Source organism: Centruroides vittatus, unplaced genomic scaffold, assembly GCF_030686945.1.
Source record: "Centruroides vittatus isolate TY-2023 unplaced genomic scaffold, ASM3068694v2 contig_409, whole genome shotgun sequence".
Taxonomy (NCBI): domain Eukaryota; kingdom Metazoa; phylum Arthropoda; class Arachnida; order Scorpiones; family Buthidae; genus Centruroides; species Centruroides vittatus.
Window position 1 is genome coordinate 508,782 of NW_027122221.1, and position 18,721 is coordinate 527,502.

At 34.2% G+C, this 18,721-nt stretch overlaps 1 protein-coding gene across 5 annotated transcripts in view; it reads left to right on the top strand.

Moving 5' to 3' along the window:
• LOC136976603 (uncharacterized) overlaps nt 1–15,025 on the top strand; it is a 51,065-nt gene extending 36,040 nt beyond the window's left edge. For all 5 annotated transcript variants that reach the window (XM_067271937.1, XM_067271936.1, XM_067271935.1 and 2 more), the window contains exons 11-17: nt 3,721–3,794; nt 5,528–5,621; nt 5,702–5,763; nt 5,842–5,968; nt 11,244–11,377; nt 14,421–14,591; nt 14,650–15,025. In XM_067271937.1, coding sequence (XP_067128038.1) covers nt 3,721–3,794; nt 5,528–5,621; nt 5,702–5,763; nt 5,842–5,968; nt 11,244–11,377; nt 14,421–14,591; nt 14,650–14,907 — 920 coding nt within the window. In that variant the 3' untranslated portion in view covers nt 14,908–15,025. The remainder of the gene's footprint in view (nt 1–3,720; nt 3,795–5,527; nt 5,622–5,701; nt 5,764–5,841; nt 5,969–11,243; nt 11,378–14,420; nt 14,592–14,649) is intronic.
• Nucleotides 15,026–18,721: the final 3,696 nt, after the last annotated feature.

Here is an 18,721-nt window from a genome sequence, read left to right on the forward strand (position 1 = left end):
GAAAGTTTGTAAATAGTCTATACTGTCAGTATTTAATTTTCCATATCTAACAATTTGGTTTCTTTTTATTTCTGATAGGTATTTTCTTAATTCTAATAAGTGCCTCCAGTAGCCGAGTGGATAAACTCACCAAACACTAGTTAGTTAGTTAGTTAGTTAGTTAGTCGTGGGTTCAGGCATGGCCAATCGGCCAACCTCATAAAGCAAACTCTTGCCCTGCCCCGCCGAGTGGCATCACAGGGTTAGAAGAGACTATGCCTTAATCATGAGCTTGGTCTCATACCATTGGTAATCCTTGACATCTTTTAGTTGGACCGCCGGGTACTTCTTTCGGGCTCCCATCCGTTTTCTTAGGTCCAACGCTCTAACTTGGCATAACTTTTTATATATGCAGTCTATACTGCATTTTAGTATTGCTCTGTCGATAGCTCGTAAATATCGTATTTTACGGACTATAAGATGCACTTAATTTTTAAGCAATTTTTTAAAGAAATACCTATAAGATGCTACGGACTATAAGACGCACCTGAATTTTGGAGGCAATTTTTCGAAGAAAAAAGTGCGTCTTATAGTCCGTAAAATACGGTATATAGTAATTTAAACGTTCAGACTTAGTAACAGGCGATAGGGCATCCCTCCCTACAAGAGGTACCCTTCCCAGTGCGTCCACTGGGCTTATGGATCATGTAGGTCCATTATTTTAACCAACAATTCCTTTAATTTCTTTAAGTTTCCTTTACTTGCTGCTAGCGTTCTAAGTACTTGTTCAGGCAGCTTGGACCAGTCAACTTGGCCAGCCCCTCGGCGGAAATCCTCTGTAAGAGGACAGTCAAGTATGTAGTGTCTCGCGTCGGCCAACTACATGGAATTTTCCAAGTTTAAGATTAGTAACACCTAAATAGCATACAGCTTCCCATCAAACTCTTCCTGGATTCATTCCCCCGGCAGATCACTTGCATATCATGTTGCTGTAACCAAATAAACCAAACTAATTCCAATGAGCGATTATTTATTGTGACATCGTCACAATGTTAGGCTGCAGCTCTTTGTCACAATGTTCTCAATTCTTTTAGCAGTGTCTTGCCCCTGTACATCATATGTTTCCTGTTAGCAATAGAATCATGCCAGTTATATATTTAACTCTTTTCGGGGGGAATTTTTAAATTGAAGTAACGTGACTTTCAGTTTGCACCGGAAGTTCATCTATAGTTAATCAGGGCATCCTGTCCCTAAGCTTTCCATAGCCTATTCTCAACTTTCATCTATCTGACTCGGTTCTCAAGATTAAGGAAGGCCAATCATTCAGGCAAAATTTATAGACTACAATTTTTTCAAATTTTAGCCCAACAATTTTTCTATATACAAAATATTTACAAGAACATACTTCTCATATAGTTGATATAACCTGTTGCCAAAATATAAATACTTTATCATCACATAAAAACAATTAGTCTTGCATTTTTACAAGTTTTTTTTTTTTTTATTTAAACAAATTATATGAAGTCTTTCAGACGTTAAGATTAGCAACTTCGATCACACGTGGGGCCATCACAACCTGTCCAACATGAATCATTTTTCAAATAGTAATAGTACACCAGTATTAATTAGTAGTCGTTGACCATCCTCTCTTCTGGGAGGTCAATGACTAATTTTGGTCAAATTACTTCAATCATCTTCCACAACAATTCCTCTATCTATCGAGCCAGCATTATGGTGACATTCAAATAGGAAATTACATAATACAAGGCTACCGGCAAGTGCAAAATGTGTTTTATGTGATTTTCGAGGGTGCCAAATTTAAAATATTTGATCTGTTTTTCACAAAATTTGATTGGTTGGCAGATTATTGTTTGATATTCAGTCTTTGAATGGTACAGTTTCTTAGAGTTGACATTAGAAAAAAATATATCTGAAAAAATTTAAGATATATTTTCAATTGTTGTCTACTGACCGATGAAATTATGCCATTTCTTACCATCCAAGTATCACAATAAACATGACAATGATAGGCTGAAATAACCAAACTCTTTATATGGTTTTTATTTTAATGTTTATTATAGTATAGTATTTGATTTATATAGCCACAAAGATTATCTTATACAGTAGAGCAACGATTATCCGACTTAATTGGGGACTGGGGTTGGTCGGATAACTGAAAAGTCGGATAACCGAAAAGTATGAAAAAATACATTATTAGTATAGTGTATTAGGCCTGGTTTAAATACTAGCCTCTCTTTCATGGTCGAGCCAGTGCTGCCAGCTAAAACATGCAAAAATTTAACAAAAATAATATTAAAGTAGCCGAGACATAGCCAAATATTGTAGCGCCACATCACTAGCGGACATTTGAATTTGCCGACTAGAACGCGGTCGGTTAACCGATAAGTCGGTTAATCGGGGGTCGGATAATCGATGCTCTACTGTATAAGGATTTATCACACCAAGCACCCAATCTAACATATTTTAAAAATTTTTTGTTCTTCTACTGTACACAATTCAAAGAACTTTTAAAATGGTCACTCGGTGTGATAAACCACAGGGTTTATCACACCGAGTGACCATTTTAAAAATTGATATTGATTTATAAAACTTTAAAGGTTATCTTATGTAAGATAACCTTTGCAGTTATATAAATCAACATACACTAATGTAATATAACAGAAGGGTTAAAAGTATGAAATAATCTATTAGATTATATCATACTTCTAATCTTAATTTTTGGTGGTGTTATTTTTTGTCCAAGCAATGCCAGGTTCATCTGCTAGTTATTATATGTATATAAAATGTCACAATTAGAATAAATGATGATCATTTGAAAGCACAAAAACTAATTTATTAGCAAAGAAAAAAATAGCTAAATTATATTTGTTTTCATTTAAAAAAAAAAACTTTAACTCAAGAATAAGGAAATGGAAATCTGCTCTTTATAAAGTTTTGGAACAGAAATATATATAAATACAGTATTGGGAAAATGCATTGATATGTATTGTATGTATTTTGTATCAAACAAATCCATACAACTGTATATAGACATATTGTATTTGCTTCCCTTATATCATTTTTCTCTTAATGTATTTTCTTTTGTTTCTTAAGTTTTTATCTCTCTATGTCTAGCATTACACTTTATTATTTTCTTCTCATTCTCTCAACATTCAAATTAACTCAATACTGATATGCTGACTTGTTCAGACAGCTTACTTTACACTCTCTCAATACACTTTCATTTCTAAAAATGACCATACCCTGTTGCAATGCACAAATTTCTCAAATGGTGCATCTTGCAACGGTGATGACTTTTATGTTTGTTTCTTCTTCAATATCTATCCACATCTTACTACTGTATTAATCTAAATAAAGATAAACTAGCCACTGGGATAACCCAGCTGAATTAATCAAGATTTCTGGTACTGTACCTGATATTGGTATTTTACTTTCAACTATCCATGCCTGATGATGACTTGTTAACTAGCATTATTAAACTTCATCCATTGATAAAGGTGCATTGATTAATTCAACTTTAACTTAACATATATAGATAATTATATTCTGTAACTTTAGTCACCATTAACTACTCATTACTACTTAAGTATAGAATCTAACATGTAACAGTAGAAAAATTTTTTATTTTATATTATTATTCTAAATACAGATGCTTTATATGTAAATTTAATCTGAAATAATATTTTTACAAATTATATTTGGTTATTATTATTATTTCAGCCTTTCTTATTTATGGACTACAAATTGGAATGGCATTTGGAGTAATATCTTCACTGTTTGGAGATTTCATGCAGGTATTTTCCTTTATAATTTGTCTGTAACTATCGTAAAATAACATTAATTTTTAGAATAAGTTATTTTTATCTAATTAAAAATGTTATAAACACAGGAAGAGAGAAAAAATAAAAATTATTTCGTGCATAAAATAAAATAATTTTTTCATTTCATGTTTTATTTAATAAAAATACAGACTATATCATTAAGGAGTGTTGTCTTATCTTCTCAATACTCAGATTGTAACTGTGGTCCCAGTATGCATAGAATTATCCATCAGGTCAAAAATATTACAGTTACCTACCATAGATATATGGTAACTCTTTGTATACCAACTCAGAATTTTTGGATGAAACAGTGGCACAGCTAAGTAGTTGCAGGAACAAATGCCCTCCTATCATAAATTTTGTTCTGTTCGGCATCTAGCGTATTTACTCCCTTTACTCGCCTTCACACAAAACTAGGCTCTGTCACTGTTGGCAACTTGATGCTTTTTAGAACAATATCTGAAAAAATGTAGGCTATGGAGCCTTTGAGAGATGAGAGTGTCCATGGTTGAGTTAAGCCATATAACTGAAAATAGTATAGTTTTTATTTGAAGTCATTGCATTGTTTTTGAAGCTAAGACTAACAAGGAATATCACTTAAGTATCCTTCTCTGATTTTAATGATTTTATTTGTGTTGTAGAATTTCAGAAATTAAGCAAGATATATATATATATATAGATGTGATTTAACTGTTAATCTTTATTGATATAGTTGTGAAAAGAATCACTTTGATATGATTACATGCCTTACAGTGTGGAAGACATTGTCACTCTCGAGGTTTTTTATTTTTTTTTTGACAAATAAGCAAAAACGCTTAAACTTACTTTTGAACTGTTTTACAACATTCATGAGCCATTCAGTAAGTAAATGGAACACATTATTTTTCTTGGAGCAGGTTCATTTTATTCTAGTTTTAATACATCAACCTGTTCCCCAATTCTTTGGGTACAAAAACCTATTGTTTTACATAATCTTCAAGTCTAAACATTATGCCACCTAAATGTGAGAGCCTTCGCACAGTGTCATTCCATTGGTCTGTGTTTCGGCCAACTTCTCACTTTATCGATAACTTCCTGGTTGTTGCTGTAGCTCTTCCTGTGGACCAAAGAGATCTAAGTCTGAAGGCTGCAGGGTGGGTGAGGAAGGTCTGTCCATCGAAGATCTGTGATTCCCATTTGGGTGTGCAGACGTAAGTGTGGCCTCGTGTTGTCACGGAGGAAAATTTCGTTCAAATCTTAGTGGCAATGAACACACTAGAATTGTTTCTTCAACTTCCCAAAAATCTTAACAGGCTTTTGAGTTGATTTTAGTGAGTCAGTCAATAAGAATATCTCAAGTCCCCAGACTCTGGGGCTCTTATTGCAATATCTTTCACCCTGTACAAGGCATGGTACAGGTTGAAAGATGTTGCACTTTCATGTGCAATAGCCTTAATCCAAAATATAGAATTTTTCCAACAATAATTGGCTGAGAAGAAGAATGTGTTGCATTTATTTTTGAATGATCCTCATAAATAAATATATATATAGCCTCTGAAAACATTTTCCCCTCATAGAAAAGATATGCCTCTCTTAGTTTCTGATGTTCTATGTGTACATCATCAAAATCAGAGGACACAATGATGATGATCACTATTACTTGTTTATAGTTAAAAATATCTTACTTGGAATGGGAAACAGTAGAATTGACAAAGTTTATTTTAAAGGCAGTGGGTGCATCTTTCCGAATATTTGAGTTATTAGACCGTCGACCGATCATCCCCGTGAAAGGAGGGCGGACGTTAATCTCTCCCGAAGGAAGTATGGCAACTTTTAAAAGTTTTATGTAAATTTAAGTTATCCATATTAAAATAAATGTCTGTATCAATAAATATTTATAGAAGTTGAACTAAAAGATGTTTATTTTACTTACCCGAGTAGACCCGAATGCCCCGTTTTAAATGTAAGTTTGTCTTAACTTTAAATTAAAGCAGAATATGTTTGTCAAGAAAATAATTGTAGTAAATAATTTTTACTAAAGGGTATATCATTGACTCTAATTCCCGATAAAGTAATCGCTTTGGTGGGTCCTTCGGGAGGAGGAAAATCGACCATTGCCACTTTGATCGAAAGATTTTACGATCCCGATTCCGGAGCCGTTCTCTTTGGTAAGCTTTGTTCAGTTTGAAATTTTCTAAATAGAATTTTTTATTTACAATATTTAATTTTAATTAATTATAAAAGGTTTTGACTTTTTAAAACACTTTCTGCTCTGAGTGCATTAAAAGGATCTTTATTTGACTAAGCTCAAAATAGGTAACTGGATGGCAAAAAACAAAGTTTGATATATCATAGTGAAATAATACTCTGAGTTCATAAGGATCCAAATGAGGTCCTAAGAAATTTTCAGGAATATTTCAGCCTTGTTCCTCATCCTCCATCCACAGTCAAACCCACAATGGGCAAGACTTCAAGTGATGAAAATGTGGATGTTGTGTTGGCAGCTATTCTGCATAAACTGAGGTGCTCTGTGAACAAACAAGTAGCTGTTCTTGGCATCCATCCTTGGTTCATCAGATTACGTTGTTAAGTGAACCTACACCAACATATAAAGTTCAAATCATGCAGGAAATAATGGATTCAGATTTTTGAAAAAAAAAACAAATCTTACTGCAAGAAAATGCTGAAAGATTTTGTTTGCAATAGTGACTTAAGCAATGTTTTTTGGAACAATGAGGTCCACTTCCTCCTAAATGGAAACAAAACAGTCGTTATCATCTCTACGAAGCCCTAAAACTAATTATCAGAGACATTACACAATCCTAAAGTGATTGTTTGATGTGCAATATCCATGACAGGAATTCTGTCCATATTTCTTTGAGGATGGCTAGTTTGACCCCACTTAGTGTCAACAGTACATTTATTTTAAAATGATAAGAATTTTTCATACCAAAGCTTCATCAGCATCCTGCCTATAATACATATACCTGATTTAAGTAGGACAGAGCAAGAGTGTCAATGAGCACCGTTCAAGAAGTTATCTCAAAGTTCGGTGACATATTCCAGCCCCCAAGATCACCCGACCTTACTTCTATTGACTATTTCTTGTGAGACTACCTCAAGAGCAAAGTGTACATAAACTCCCCGAGCAATATTCAACAGCCAAAAGAAACAATATCCCAGTGTACATTTTTCGGCAGGTTGTCGGGAATACAAAGGTTAGATTGGAAGAGTGTTATTGCCAAGATGGATGACGTAATTTTTAAAACATGAAATCTGCATGTTCATTACAATATTTCACTAATAAAAAAAATTTTGCGATTTACTGAGAGAAGAAGCACCCCGGTCAAAGACACTTCAGTTGTTTATTTTAATTTTGCTCTGGTGTTTATCCTTTATACTTTAAAAAAAATTTTAATTATAATTTTTAAAAAATAAAACTCCAAATCTAAATTTATTCTGAGACACTATGTGCAGTACTAAGCTCATCCAGAAAGTGAGTATCGTTTAGGTATTAAAAAAGATTTGCAATTTGTTTTCATTTGTATTTTATTACAGAAAAATCTACATACCTTAAACTACTTTTTGACATATTCACCATGCAAATTAAGGCACGTGTCGTATCTTGGCACTAATTGCAACGTACCCACTTCGTAGAATTCGGCCGCCTGCGACCCGAACCGGTTCTGGACGTTTACCTTGATGTCTCATCGCCACTTTGCAAGTGGCGATGAGATCTACAGCTTACTGCAAGACATTGAAGAAGTTACGGCACACGATACAGAACAAAAGGCGTGGACTACCGACTTCTGTCATTGTGTTCGTGCACGACAACGCGCGACCGCATACCTTACGCATAACAACAGCGCTGCTTGATTCATTTTGCTGAGAACAATTCTGTCACCCTCCTTATAGTCTGGACCTAGCTCTATCCGACTTCCATTTGTTTTCTCATCTCGAGAAATTCCTTTGCAAGTGACAACGAGATCGAGATAAATGTCCAGAACCGGTTCGGGTCGCAGGCGGCCGAATTCTACGAAGCGGGTACGTTGCAATTAGTGCCAAGATACAACAAGTGCCTTAATTTGCATGGCGAATATGTCGAAAAGTAGTTTAAGGTACGTACATTTTTCTGTAATAAAATACAAATGAAAACAAATTGCATATATTTTTTAATACCAAAACGGTATTTACTTTCTGGATGAGATTAATGTTTTCACGCGTGGAAAGAATTTATTATATATAGCTGTCTAGAAGTCAGTTAACCATGATATACTTATGACTCATTTCTTTGGAAGCTATTTAAGTCATTGATAATTAATACAGCTATTCCAAACCAGTTTTAATCATTCTTAAAATATACTGTAGATATACACAGCAGTGTCTGCAAAACTGTGTGCCGTGAAAGATTTAAAAATGTAGGTAAAAGTGTGCAAAGACATCACAGGCTGTCTAAGAGCGAAAATAAAATTTTCAAAATCTATATTATATTTTAAGTCTTGATGAAAAACCGTTTTTGTTAATTAACAACAATTTTCAGCATTTTTAATTATGCATAATTTAATTATTAAATGATGCATAATGATAAAATTTAATATTAATTAATTATTTAAATACTATATATATTATGAAATGCATTAACTTAATTTTAAAAAAAGCACATTCTGATTCCGAAAACATTATTTTACCGGCCTTGGAGATCACCGTTGGCACAATGATTAGTGACAAAGCCGTCAAAGAAACTAAGACCATTCCTTTGTCGACCCACACGATTTCTCATAAATTTCAAGACATTTCGCGAGACCGACGATCGGCTCTGCAAACATTTTGCCGATGCAAAAAACGAACTCGAAAACTCGCGGGCCTTACAAATTGACAAAAGTAGAGACGTTGGCAACAAAGCTCAACTAATTACATTTCTGCAAATAATCAGAGGTGATAAAATCATAAGTCAGTTTTTCTTTTGCTGTGAATCGAAGGAAAGAACGAGAGATGTCTTTAACCCGGTAAACCAAAATGTCTTATTGAAAGGGATGCAATTGGCAAACTTGTATTAGCATTTGCATTGATGGTGCTCCATCTATGCTTGGTAAAAAAAAAGACTTTGTGGCTTATGTATTACAAAATAATTCACAAGTTAACATTGTAGGGGAAACCGGGATTAGTTGTGACAGTTTTTACTTAAAATTTTTTTATGAAAGTTTGACTTAACATAGAAATCTGTAAGTCTGCTGACAGGTCAAGCATTCTCTTAGCTATATATTGCACATTTTTGTACTTTTCTATGAATTTATTAACATTCCGAAATATTCAGTTTTCTGAAGAGTGCGACTTTGTAACAATGTACCCCTTAGTGGGGTAAGTTGTTACATTTACTTTTTTCATACCAACAAAACAGATTAATTGAAAATGTGAAAGTAAACATGATGTAAAGTTTAAAGAATATTTATTTTAAAAAACTTTCACAATGAAACACAGTTATACATATATATATATATAATAAGAGAAAAAGCCATTGCACCAATTCAGAACATGTTTCTTAAAACAAAATGTGCTCTTACAAAGCATAATGATTTTATTAATCACAGTCCATTGATATATCAGAAATACAGTGAATACAAACATAGTAAGAATCAGTCCCTCCGCAGCTCTCGTGTGTCCACTTTTTACACTCGGTGCATTGGATCCACTTTTCCCCAGAACTACTAAGAGAGAATGGTCCGAAACAGATCAAACAAAGACAATCTTCGTCATCGTTTTCTGAACTACAACCTGTTGGACTCTGGGCAATGAAATGCTGCTTAAAGTGGACACGTGGAAATATGAAGAGGGGAGGTACAGAATTGCCTATAGCATTTACTGCTACTTCAATCGTCAAAGTAGTTCCCTTTTCTGCGGGCATTGTTCTTCCTACTTTTTTTTGCTCTTCTCGGCTATGATTTTATTTGGTTTTTGAACTGTAGTTGCACCCATTTCATTCACATTCCAAACCTGGTGCCCTTCAAATCGATGACGTTGAAGAACATCTTGCAAATTGTCATAAAACTGTCAAACATTGTGAGCATTGTGTAAAGCGTGTTGCCCTAGGTAAATTCGTGGCCTCAGGAGTTCAAAGGGATAATTTGGGATGCCTTTTTAAGAATCTTGAAAGCCAGTCTTCTGTAGCTCGCTTTGTTTCATCCCAATTTTTCGGACAACTGACTTCACAGGCAACATCATATTCGTACGCAAGCATCCTTACATCAGTGGAAGATAAACCATAGTTAATTCTACTTGAATGAACAATATATTCGTCGAGTTTTCATTCTCGTTCATCTGAAAAAACTTGCCTGTGCCTAGTGTACCCAACCGAGTTGACAGATGGTGCAGAAGTATCGTTATTTTTTCCCACTCTTTTGATGTAGCGTTGGAGAGTCATAAAATTAATTTTATAAATATCAGCTGCTTTTCTAAGTGATAACTTCTTTTCTTCTACATCCTTTGCTGCAGCTTCGTAGATACTCACATCTGTAGAACCTCTAGTGGTTTTCCTTTTATGTGTTCGTAGCATTTTCTGAAATATAATAAAAAATACTAGCAAACAAATACATGGGGTAAGTTGTTACAATGTAACAACATGCCCCAATCGTTTTGTAACAACTTGCCCCGATTCCGCCATTTTGATTAAGTGGCGAAACATTCTTGAGCATTTCAAAATACTTATGCAATTACAACAAAATATTACACTATCGTATACTGTTAATAAGCATGTTAAACATTGGAAACTTATCACGCAATCATGTATTCAATAGTAGATGGGGATCACAATACAAAAAAATTACTTTTAGGTTGGAAAATGATACAAATGAAGATATCACAACACTAACAACTCCTCTTACCGCCAAATTTCACGTAGCATTAGAATGACATAAGTGTCAAATACCATGTTAATTAGTAAGTTCTGCCTCTTGCGTGTGCTCAGAAAACTTAAAATAACAACTAACCCCGGTCTCCCCTACATTGCACGATTCACTGTGAAGTTTTAGTGTCAAAATCTCTACCAGACAGTCCCCCGAAGACGACAGACAATGTCGTTAAAGTGGCGAATTACATAAAATCACATTCCCTTGTCCAGTGCGCCGTGAGGTAAAAAAGTTTGGCAGACACTGATATACAGTATAAAAGTCATTCAACAAGATAGTATTTTAGGAATGATTAAAACTGGTTTGGAATAGCTGTATTAATTATGAATGTTATAAACTTAGAACAGTAAATTATACCATATAATTTACTGTACTAAGTTTATTACATTCATATTACTGAAATGAGCACCTGTTTAATCAAGTTTTTAAGAATCTTTTTTTGAATATTAGACAAAATTCTTATTCATTTTGTGATCGAAATGAGTATTTATTTGAAAGATTAGTGATATTCATACTAATATTTGGTTACATTAACATTAAGACGACGAAGACATCAGAGAACTGGACCCAATCAACTTGAGACAACAGATTGCCAGAGTGGAACAGGAACCGGTCCTTTTCGCTTGTTCCATTTACGAAAATATATGTTACGGAAGAGATGCCTCGCTCGAAGAGGTAAGAATTATTTTTTCTTCGGATGGCCATATGGCCAAGTGATCGAGGCGGCAACTAACCGTTCTGGATACCCAGGAACAAATCCAGACAGTTTGAAAACCCCAGTAATTTTTTGAGAGGGTGATTCAGATGGATCACTCCCTCAAAAAAGTCTAGCCCCATCCCTCAACATCTGGATGCCCATTACGGGCTTCCTAAAAAGGCCCTCTTAGTGCCCACAGGGTGGAGCGAGTAAAAAATAATTTTTTCCCTTTAGTTATGAATATCGAAGACACAATTTTCCGAGTGTTGTGAACCAAACTATTTTCCTGGGTGTTCATACTCAGATTTGTGATGTTTAGAATCCAAGTGTCATATTGGCTTTAACTTGATTAGCTGTTCCCTTATGCTTCTCTTTCTAAAGTTTGTAAAAACACACACGTGATTTTTTTTGCACATCAATAAATGTAATATACAGTAAAACCTGGATTTAGCAGATAAAATTTCCAGTCCACATGTCATAAAACTCATTTTAAAATTAACAGGGTGTTAATTTTCACATATATATAATTAAATTAATAGGTTATTATTTCGACTTTGTAGTAAACAAGTATGCAATCTATCTCAGAACTATGGTGAGTACATATGCAATAATATATGTAGAAAACTTTTCTGTGAAATTAAACTTCTTGTACAGTATATACTTAATTTTAATCATACAAACATTTCTACAAAAGTAAAAACACAAAAATTTGACAAATTAGTTGGTTTTCTAAATGCATGTGTTAAACTTTCTTTATAATAAACTCTGGACACATACATACATACAAGAAAGACTTCGGCCATATACGAGGTGTTTAGCCGGCGGAAAAGAGGGTAAGGGGAAGAAGGAGGGAGAGGAGATAGATAGTAGAGAAAGGCAGGATTCCTCCGAACAGCATACATAAGGCTACAGTACCCTTTACGTTTGATGTTGGCATGCAGTTTTTAGGCTGCAAGGCCGTAGTCCCCCGAAGAGTCTAGAAGAAAACCCAAACGTAGCGAACACCAACGATTCAGTGCCGCCACGAATAGCTAAGGGTAGAAGTTAGTGCCAAGTGGGTGTTAGTAGGAAGACATTAGTATTAAGTAGTTATGAAACTGAGCACGAGCGCAAATCTAAATACTACTTGACAGCTAGACAGACAGCACGAAAAACAAACGAACACAACGACAAACTAGACGAGACGAACGGACCGACAAAAGACAAACAAACAAGACCCCAAATTTTTTTTTAAACATTAACTTACTCACTAACTAATCTCACCTACCATAACCAAGGACTAACCTAATCAGATGACTAAAGCTTACAAACCTTAATCTATTTTAACCTAACCTAGCATAAACTAACCAGAAAACAAACTAAGAGTCCCTAATCTAACTTGCAACTAGGACCAACTTAAACTAACCGAATTTAAACCGAAAAAGAAGACAGAAGATAAGAATTAAATACAAAGTCGAAAGGCAGCTATATACCGACAGTCTGGACACAGGCAAAAATACATAATGTCAAGAAATGAAATTTATTAACATTTTATTCAATTGGAATATTAAATAACGTCTTTCTGAAAATGATGGAAATGATCTTAAAGAAAAGTGAAGGGGACTTAGGTCGGGTGAATGAGGAGACCACTATGGACACAAACGATATGACCATCCTTTATGTCCACCGAGAGGTACCGGTTCAATTCTTTCGTCTTTTGAAAAAGCCATACTTAATCTGTAGAGGGAAAAACCATAGTTAGAGATTTCCTGTGGGTCCAGACTTTAGAGATAACCTGTATAATGGACTTTTGGCTTTAATGGACAACCCTCGCCCGAATTATTCCATTAAATCGGCGATTCTCGACCACTGTGCCGCAAGATTTTTGAAGTGTGCCGCACTGCGAATACCCATACGTAAGTAATGTCAGACAAGTAGTTCAATTAGTTTTACCTTCCTAGGGCACATTTGGAAATTGTAATCGGTATTACCAGCCAGTAGTTACCGAGGCGTTTAGAAAACTGCACCTAAATAACCAACTGCATTTAAAAATCACTGTTACGACATCACCGGTTGTCCTGCAGTACAGTACGTACCGAAGTAACCGCGCGTGCCGCCAAATTTTTAAATTATTAAAAGTGTACCGTGACGAAAAAAGGTCGAGAATCATTGCATTAAATCAAGATTTTACTGTACCCAATTTTACATTTATCAGGTTGTAAAGGTGAAATTTAGACATTCGGAAAAAAAACTTTGTCGTCGATAAACTCAACAACAATTACAGTTTAATCTTGTAGGTAATCACCGTCGATATCAATCACGTCTCACCATCTTTGCTGCAAACTTTCAAATCTGTGAACATAGAACGAGCCGGTTTTTCTTCGAAGAAAGTCTCGAGCGTCAAGTATTGGCAACACGGTTCTGCAGGGTGCAAAATAGATGATAGTAGGTTGGCACTAAGTTTGGATTGTCAGATAGATGAGGCAGAACCCCTCAGCTCGACTGGTCATTTCTATGCTGCACGTTGGACTTTTTTCCCAACAGTTCTTTGATCTTTACGTTGAAACAATCCAGTTGTTTACAGAAATTTTTCTTGACAGTAGTGTCTGTTGGAAGCAGCAGCTCCATTGTGATGATGCCAAACAAACATAAATCATCATCTTTTTCTGCATTATTGGCCCTTTGATATTTGCAACAGTTGGTTGACCTTTATTTACCCATAAACACTTTAACAAATGCTTTGCAGATGAGAATGTGAGCCTTTGTTGCATTCTGGCCACTTTTGAAGTGCTAGAACAGCAGCATGTGAATGTGTTCTTATGAAAGTTTCATACTGTCAGACATTGCTGATGGGTCTATTTCCAATGAAATGTGTGATGAAATGTCTTTTGGTTACCACATAAAGCATTCTAGAATTTTTTCTTCCAGTTGTTTCTAGAAAAAAATTTAAATTTGTATCAGATTGTAAAGTTAAGTGAAATTTAATGTTACAACCTGATACAAATCATTATCGTGAAGTAAAAAGTAAATACTGTTTTTCAGGTTAAAGCTATATCAAAAGAGGCCAATGCTCACGAATTCATCGAAACTTTTGAACAGGGATACGAAACCCTCGTGGGCGAGAGAGGAGTCAGATTGTCCGGAGGACAGAAACAGCGCGTGGCCATCGCTCGTGCTCTTCTTACCGACCCTAAAGTGCTCCTACTGGACGAAGTAAGTACGACATCTTCAAATTAACAAAGATTTGAATAAACGAAATACGACATTTCAGGCAACGAGCGCTCTGGACGCAGAAAGCGAGCATCTGGTGCAAGAAGCGATCGAGAGAGCAATGAAAGGGAGGTCGGTGTTGGTCATCGCCCATCGACTGTCTACCGTCAAGAATGCAGATGCCGTTTTGGTAATCGATCAGGGAAAGATAGTGGAAATGGGAACGCACAAACAGTTGTTGGATATGGACGGAATGTACAAAAAACTAGTGCTGAGGCAATTATCCATAAGTGGTACGGAGGATTCGAACGACGAATGATTTGTTTGCTTTATGCCGTTATACTCTACTTAAATGGTTTTAGAAAAAACCAATTTTAATTTAAGGGGATTTTTATTTATGAAAAGTTGTCATTCCTTAAAAATAGAGATATTTTTTCTGTAAAAGCATTAAGTATTTTTAGCATTTCTATCATATTCAATCATTAAAATTAGGGTTTTTATAATTCTTTCTGTCTTGGGGCAGTAAAAAGACACTTTAACACTCTTGTGACGAGTGTCACGTGATAGGAATTTGGAGTTATAGAAAACACGAAAGTTTGTGGTTGGCTAATTCTTTATTTTAAATGAAGAATTAGCCCATGATATGCCAGAATTAGCAAGTCCCAAAACATGACTATTTTTGTCATTTTATTTTAAAAAATACTATAGCTAAAAATGTCTACTTAATCTTTTCACATCTTCAGCCTCAACTAATATAAAGTTGATAATGTGACATAACCAGTATTTTAAGCATTTAATTGTTATATACTCAAAACACAGTAGTTCAAATTGTTAGCATATCTTCAATTACATCCAAGATCTCATTAAAGGTCGTGGCTGACAAACAATACCGGATGAATTATGTTTTCGTTAATAATGATCGTTTACAATCTAGATATTAATTAAATCCCAAAAAGTGATTACAGTAAGTGAATTCTACCGTAATAAATTAAGTCATTTACGTTCGACGACTTGTAATTTGTACATACCCGAATTGTCCGACGCAGACATTTTGTCGACATTTTCTCGACCGGAACGGTCGGGAACACAAAATCAAAAAAATATACGACAAAAGTGTGATCTTTAAAATATTCTGGAATAATATATTTACAGGAAATTTTTCTTATTAAAAATGCTTAATAATGTAAAATTCAAGTGTTTTTAACTGTTTATTAAAACAAATTAGAGATGATCTTAGATGAACATAATATCAAATTGCTTTGAATAACTGTTTAGTACTTTGGAATGCAGTTGAATAGAAAAAACTTTATAAATTTTATATTAGTTTTTTGAAAACATCAGGAATTTTTCCAAATAGGGTGTCCATTCAAAATCTCAAAAAATTTCCCATTTATAGTTATATTACAAAATGAACAATTCTAAACAGTTTTAATTTCTGTAAAGGTCGACGAAAAGCATTAATATACCGACGACAAACGGCACCGTCCCGAATACGTTACATCACGTCACTTATACACATCAACTTGGTTAAAGTGTAATAGTCGTAATTCAATTTTAAATCTAAATGGTACAGTATCACCAACTTTCGGACACAGTGCATTAGTCAAATGTCCAAAAACAAATAAAATATTTAATCAATCAAGCCAGGGATTTAGCAGATTAACTATCAAAGTAGGTTTTTCTTTTTAAATTATTTTACTTTGTTTTATAGTTCTTGTTTGTCCTTGGTGTTGTTTTGAAAGATGCACAGTCCAAATCACCTTCTAAATATTGGGATTTCTCCACACTTGTCCTAAACATCGTGGTAAAGAGAGAGACTCGACAGTCGTAACAAAAATAATGCGAAATTATTTATTCGGGGCTTAAAGCAGTCGTGGCAATAAAAAAAAGTGAGAAAAGAGAGTTCACACTGAAAAAAAGCTAAAAAAGCTAATAGTGTTAAAATGAACGAAAACGGGCGTTATTAAAAAAACACACAAACGAACACACATTTTGTATCAATAATATTGCATATATTAGATTGATTATTAAGTGGACTGATAAGATTAAATATGAAAATAGTTAGGCTGAGTTTATACTCCAGAAAAGTGACCAGTAAGACTGAATTAAGCCAGAATAGGCCCGCATTAGTTTTCATGTGCCCCGTACAGAATTCCCACCGTTACACAGCAAAGCAAATGGAATAATAACATAACTACCAGAATGTGTTTCCATATAACATGTCAAATTTCAAATGCCATTTATTTCAAGGTACATTTTTTGATTTCTTCATAAAAAAAATGTAATTAAAGAAGAAAAAAAAACAACTTCTGGCAGAATCGGGGGGTTGCATGTTCATTATATAGCAGGGGTGGGCAAGCAAAAGTGGGAGCCGAAATGTAGGTTTTGCAAAATGCATGGGAGCCGCAGTTCTGTACTTTTTTATTCTGTACTGCAGTTCTGTACCTGGATTTTATTATATAATATAGAACAAGTATTGAATTTTTTTAATAAACATATTTTCACAAAATTGTGGAAATAAAACTGTAAAAATAATAATAAAAAACAGAAATTAACACTTTCGGCAAGAGCCACATAAAATTCAAAAAGAGCCGCACGCGGCTCTCGGAGTCTCGTTTGCCCACGTCTGTTATATAGCAATACCACTAGTAATTGTGACCCAATCATTTATTTAATAATTTTATCAATATTTTTTAAATGATTAAAATTACAGCATTCATTACTGGTAATACTAGTCTCCAAATCTATTCCCCTGAATACAATAAAACAATTTGTTAGTCATTCGACCCACAACTGACAGAGAAGAGAGTTTATGAAAACAATGTAATTAAACATTTAGCAGTTTGTTGTCCTTCACAGTGGGGAACTGGCAGAGTCTATTATACAAAGCTTTCTACTACCCTCAAGTTGAAAAATAATACAATCCCATGAAATTTAACAAATCTGACATTAATAAGTAAATGATGAAATTATTTACAGAGAGTTGATATTTGATAAGTTTAGTTTTTTGCTCTTATAGATCAAATTACAGAAATTATAAATAAAAATCTCATTTTTTAAAAATTAAAATAATAAAATTTCGCTTACAAAAGATTGAGATGGAATGCACGCTTTTTATTTTTATAAATCGCTTTGTTTTATTAGACACAGATATTATTCCTATATAGATTTATTAATTATAATAAAATTACATTAAAATAACACTGTAATTAACATCTGAAATGAAAAAGTAATTGAATCGAGTCTCGCCTCCATATTAATTAACGCGCATTGGTGTAGCCAGAGTTTGTTATGGGGGCCTAGTAGAAGCTGTAATTTTCTGGGGAGGGGCAGCAGGTTAACTGGGGGGGCGTGCCCACCCGTGCCCCTTCCTGGCTACGCCCATGTTAACGCACCACAGTAATTAATTGATCACGTTGCATCAAATTAAATAATTTATAAAAATTGAAATAATAAATATGTTTATAAAATAATTGGCTGTATCTGTTTGCAATGATAATGTAAAACACACTGTACTTATAGTTTAGCATTTCCAATATTTAATTTATTTTTGAATTTTAAAATATAAGAAAAACAATTTTTTAAATAAAGTTTTATGCATCTATATCTGCAACTTTAGATAATACAAAGATATAAGAATCCATCAAAAAAGTTAATTAATAATAATTAAAATCAAGAAAAAATATGTTTTTTTCGAGGTAAGGAAACTTGTAAAAAGTCAGATACGCGATCACGTGATGCCAGTCTCCCCACTTTGCGTAACCAAATGGTCGAGGTTGAAATAAAACCCCAGCAGAAGTAAAAACAAACATCGGCGCGTGTATAGGACAATAAACTTGAATGGGAGCGAAGATGAGACATGACACCATGTAATTTATGCTAATTACTTTCTAATATTAAAATATTAAAATCTTCAATAAATTATAATTAAATTAATTTTTTGACTGAGTTTGACTAGAAGCATATCGAAAAGCTAGATTAAAGTGAAAATAGTGGTTTTTCGACGCTAAATATTTACAAATTAATTTTTTAAGTTGGTGCCGGATTGACCTCAGCTGTTCGAATGCGCACGTGCATGAAGAGTTTTATAGTTTGTCGAAATGGAAAATGAAGGACACCGTTAGAACGCAGAA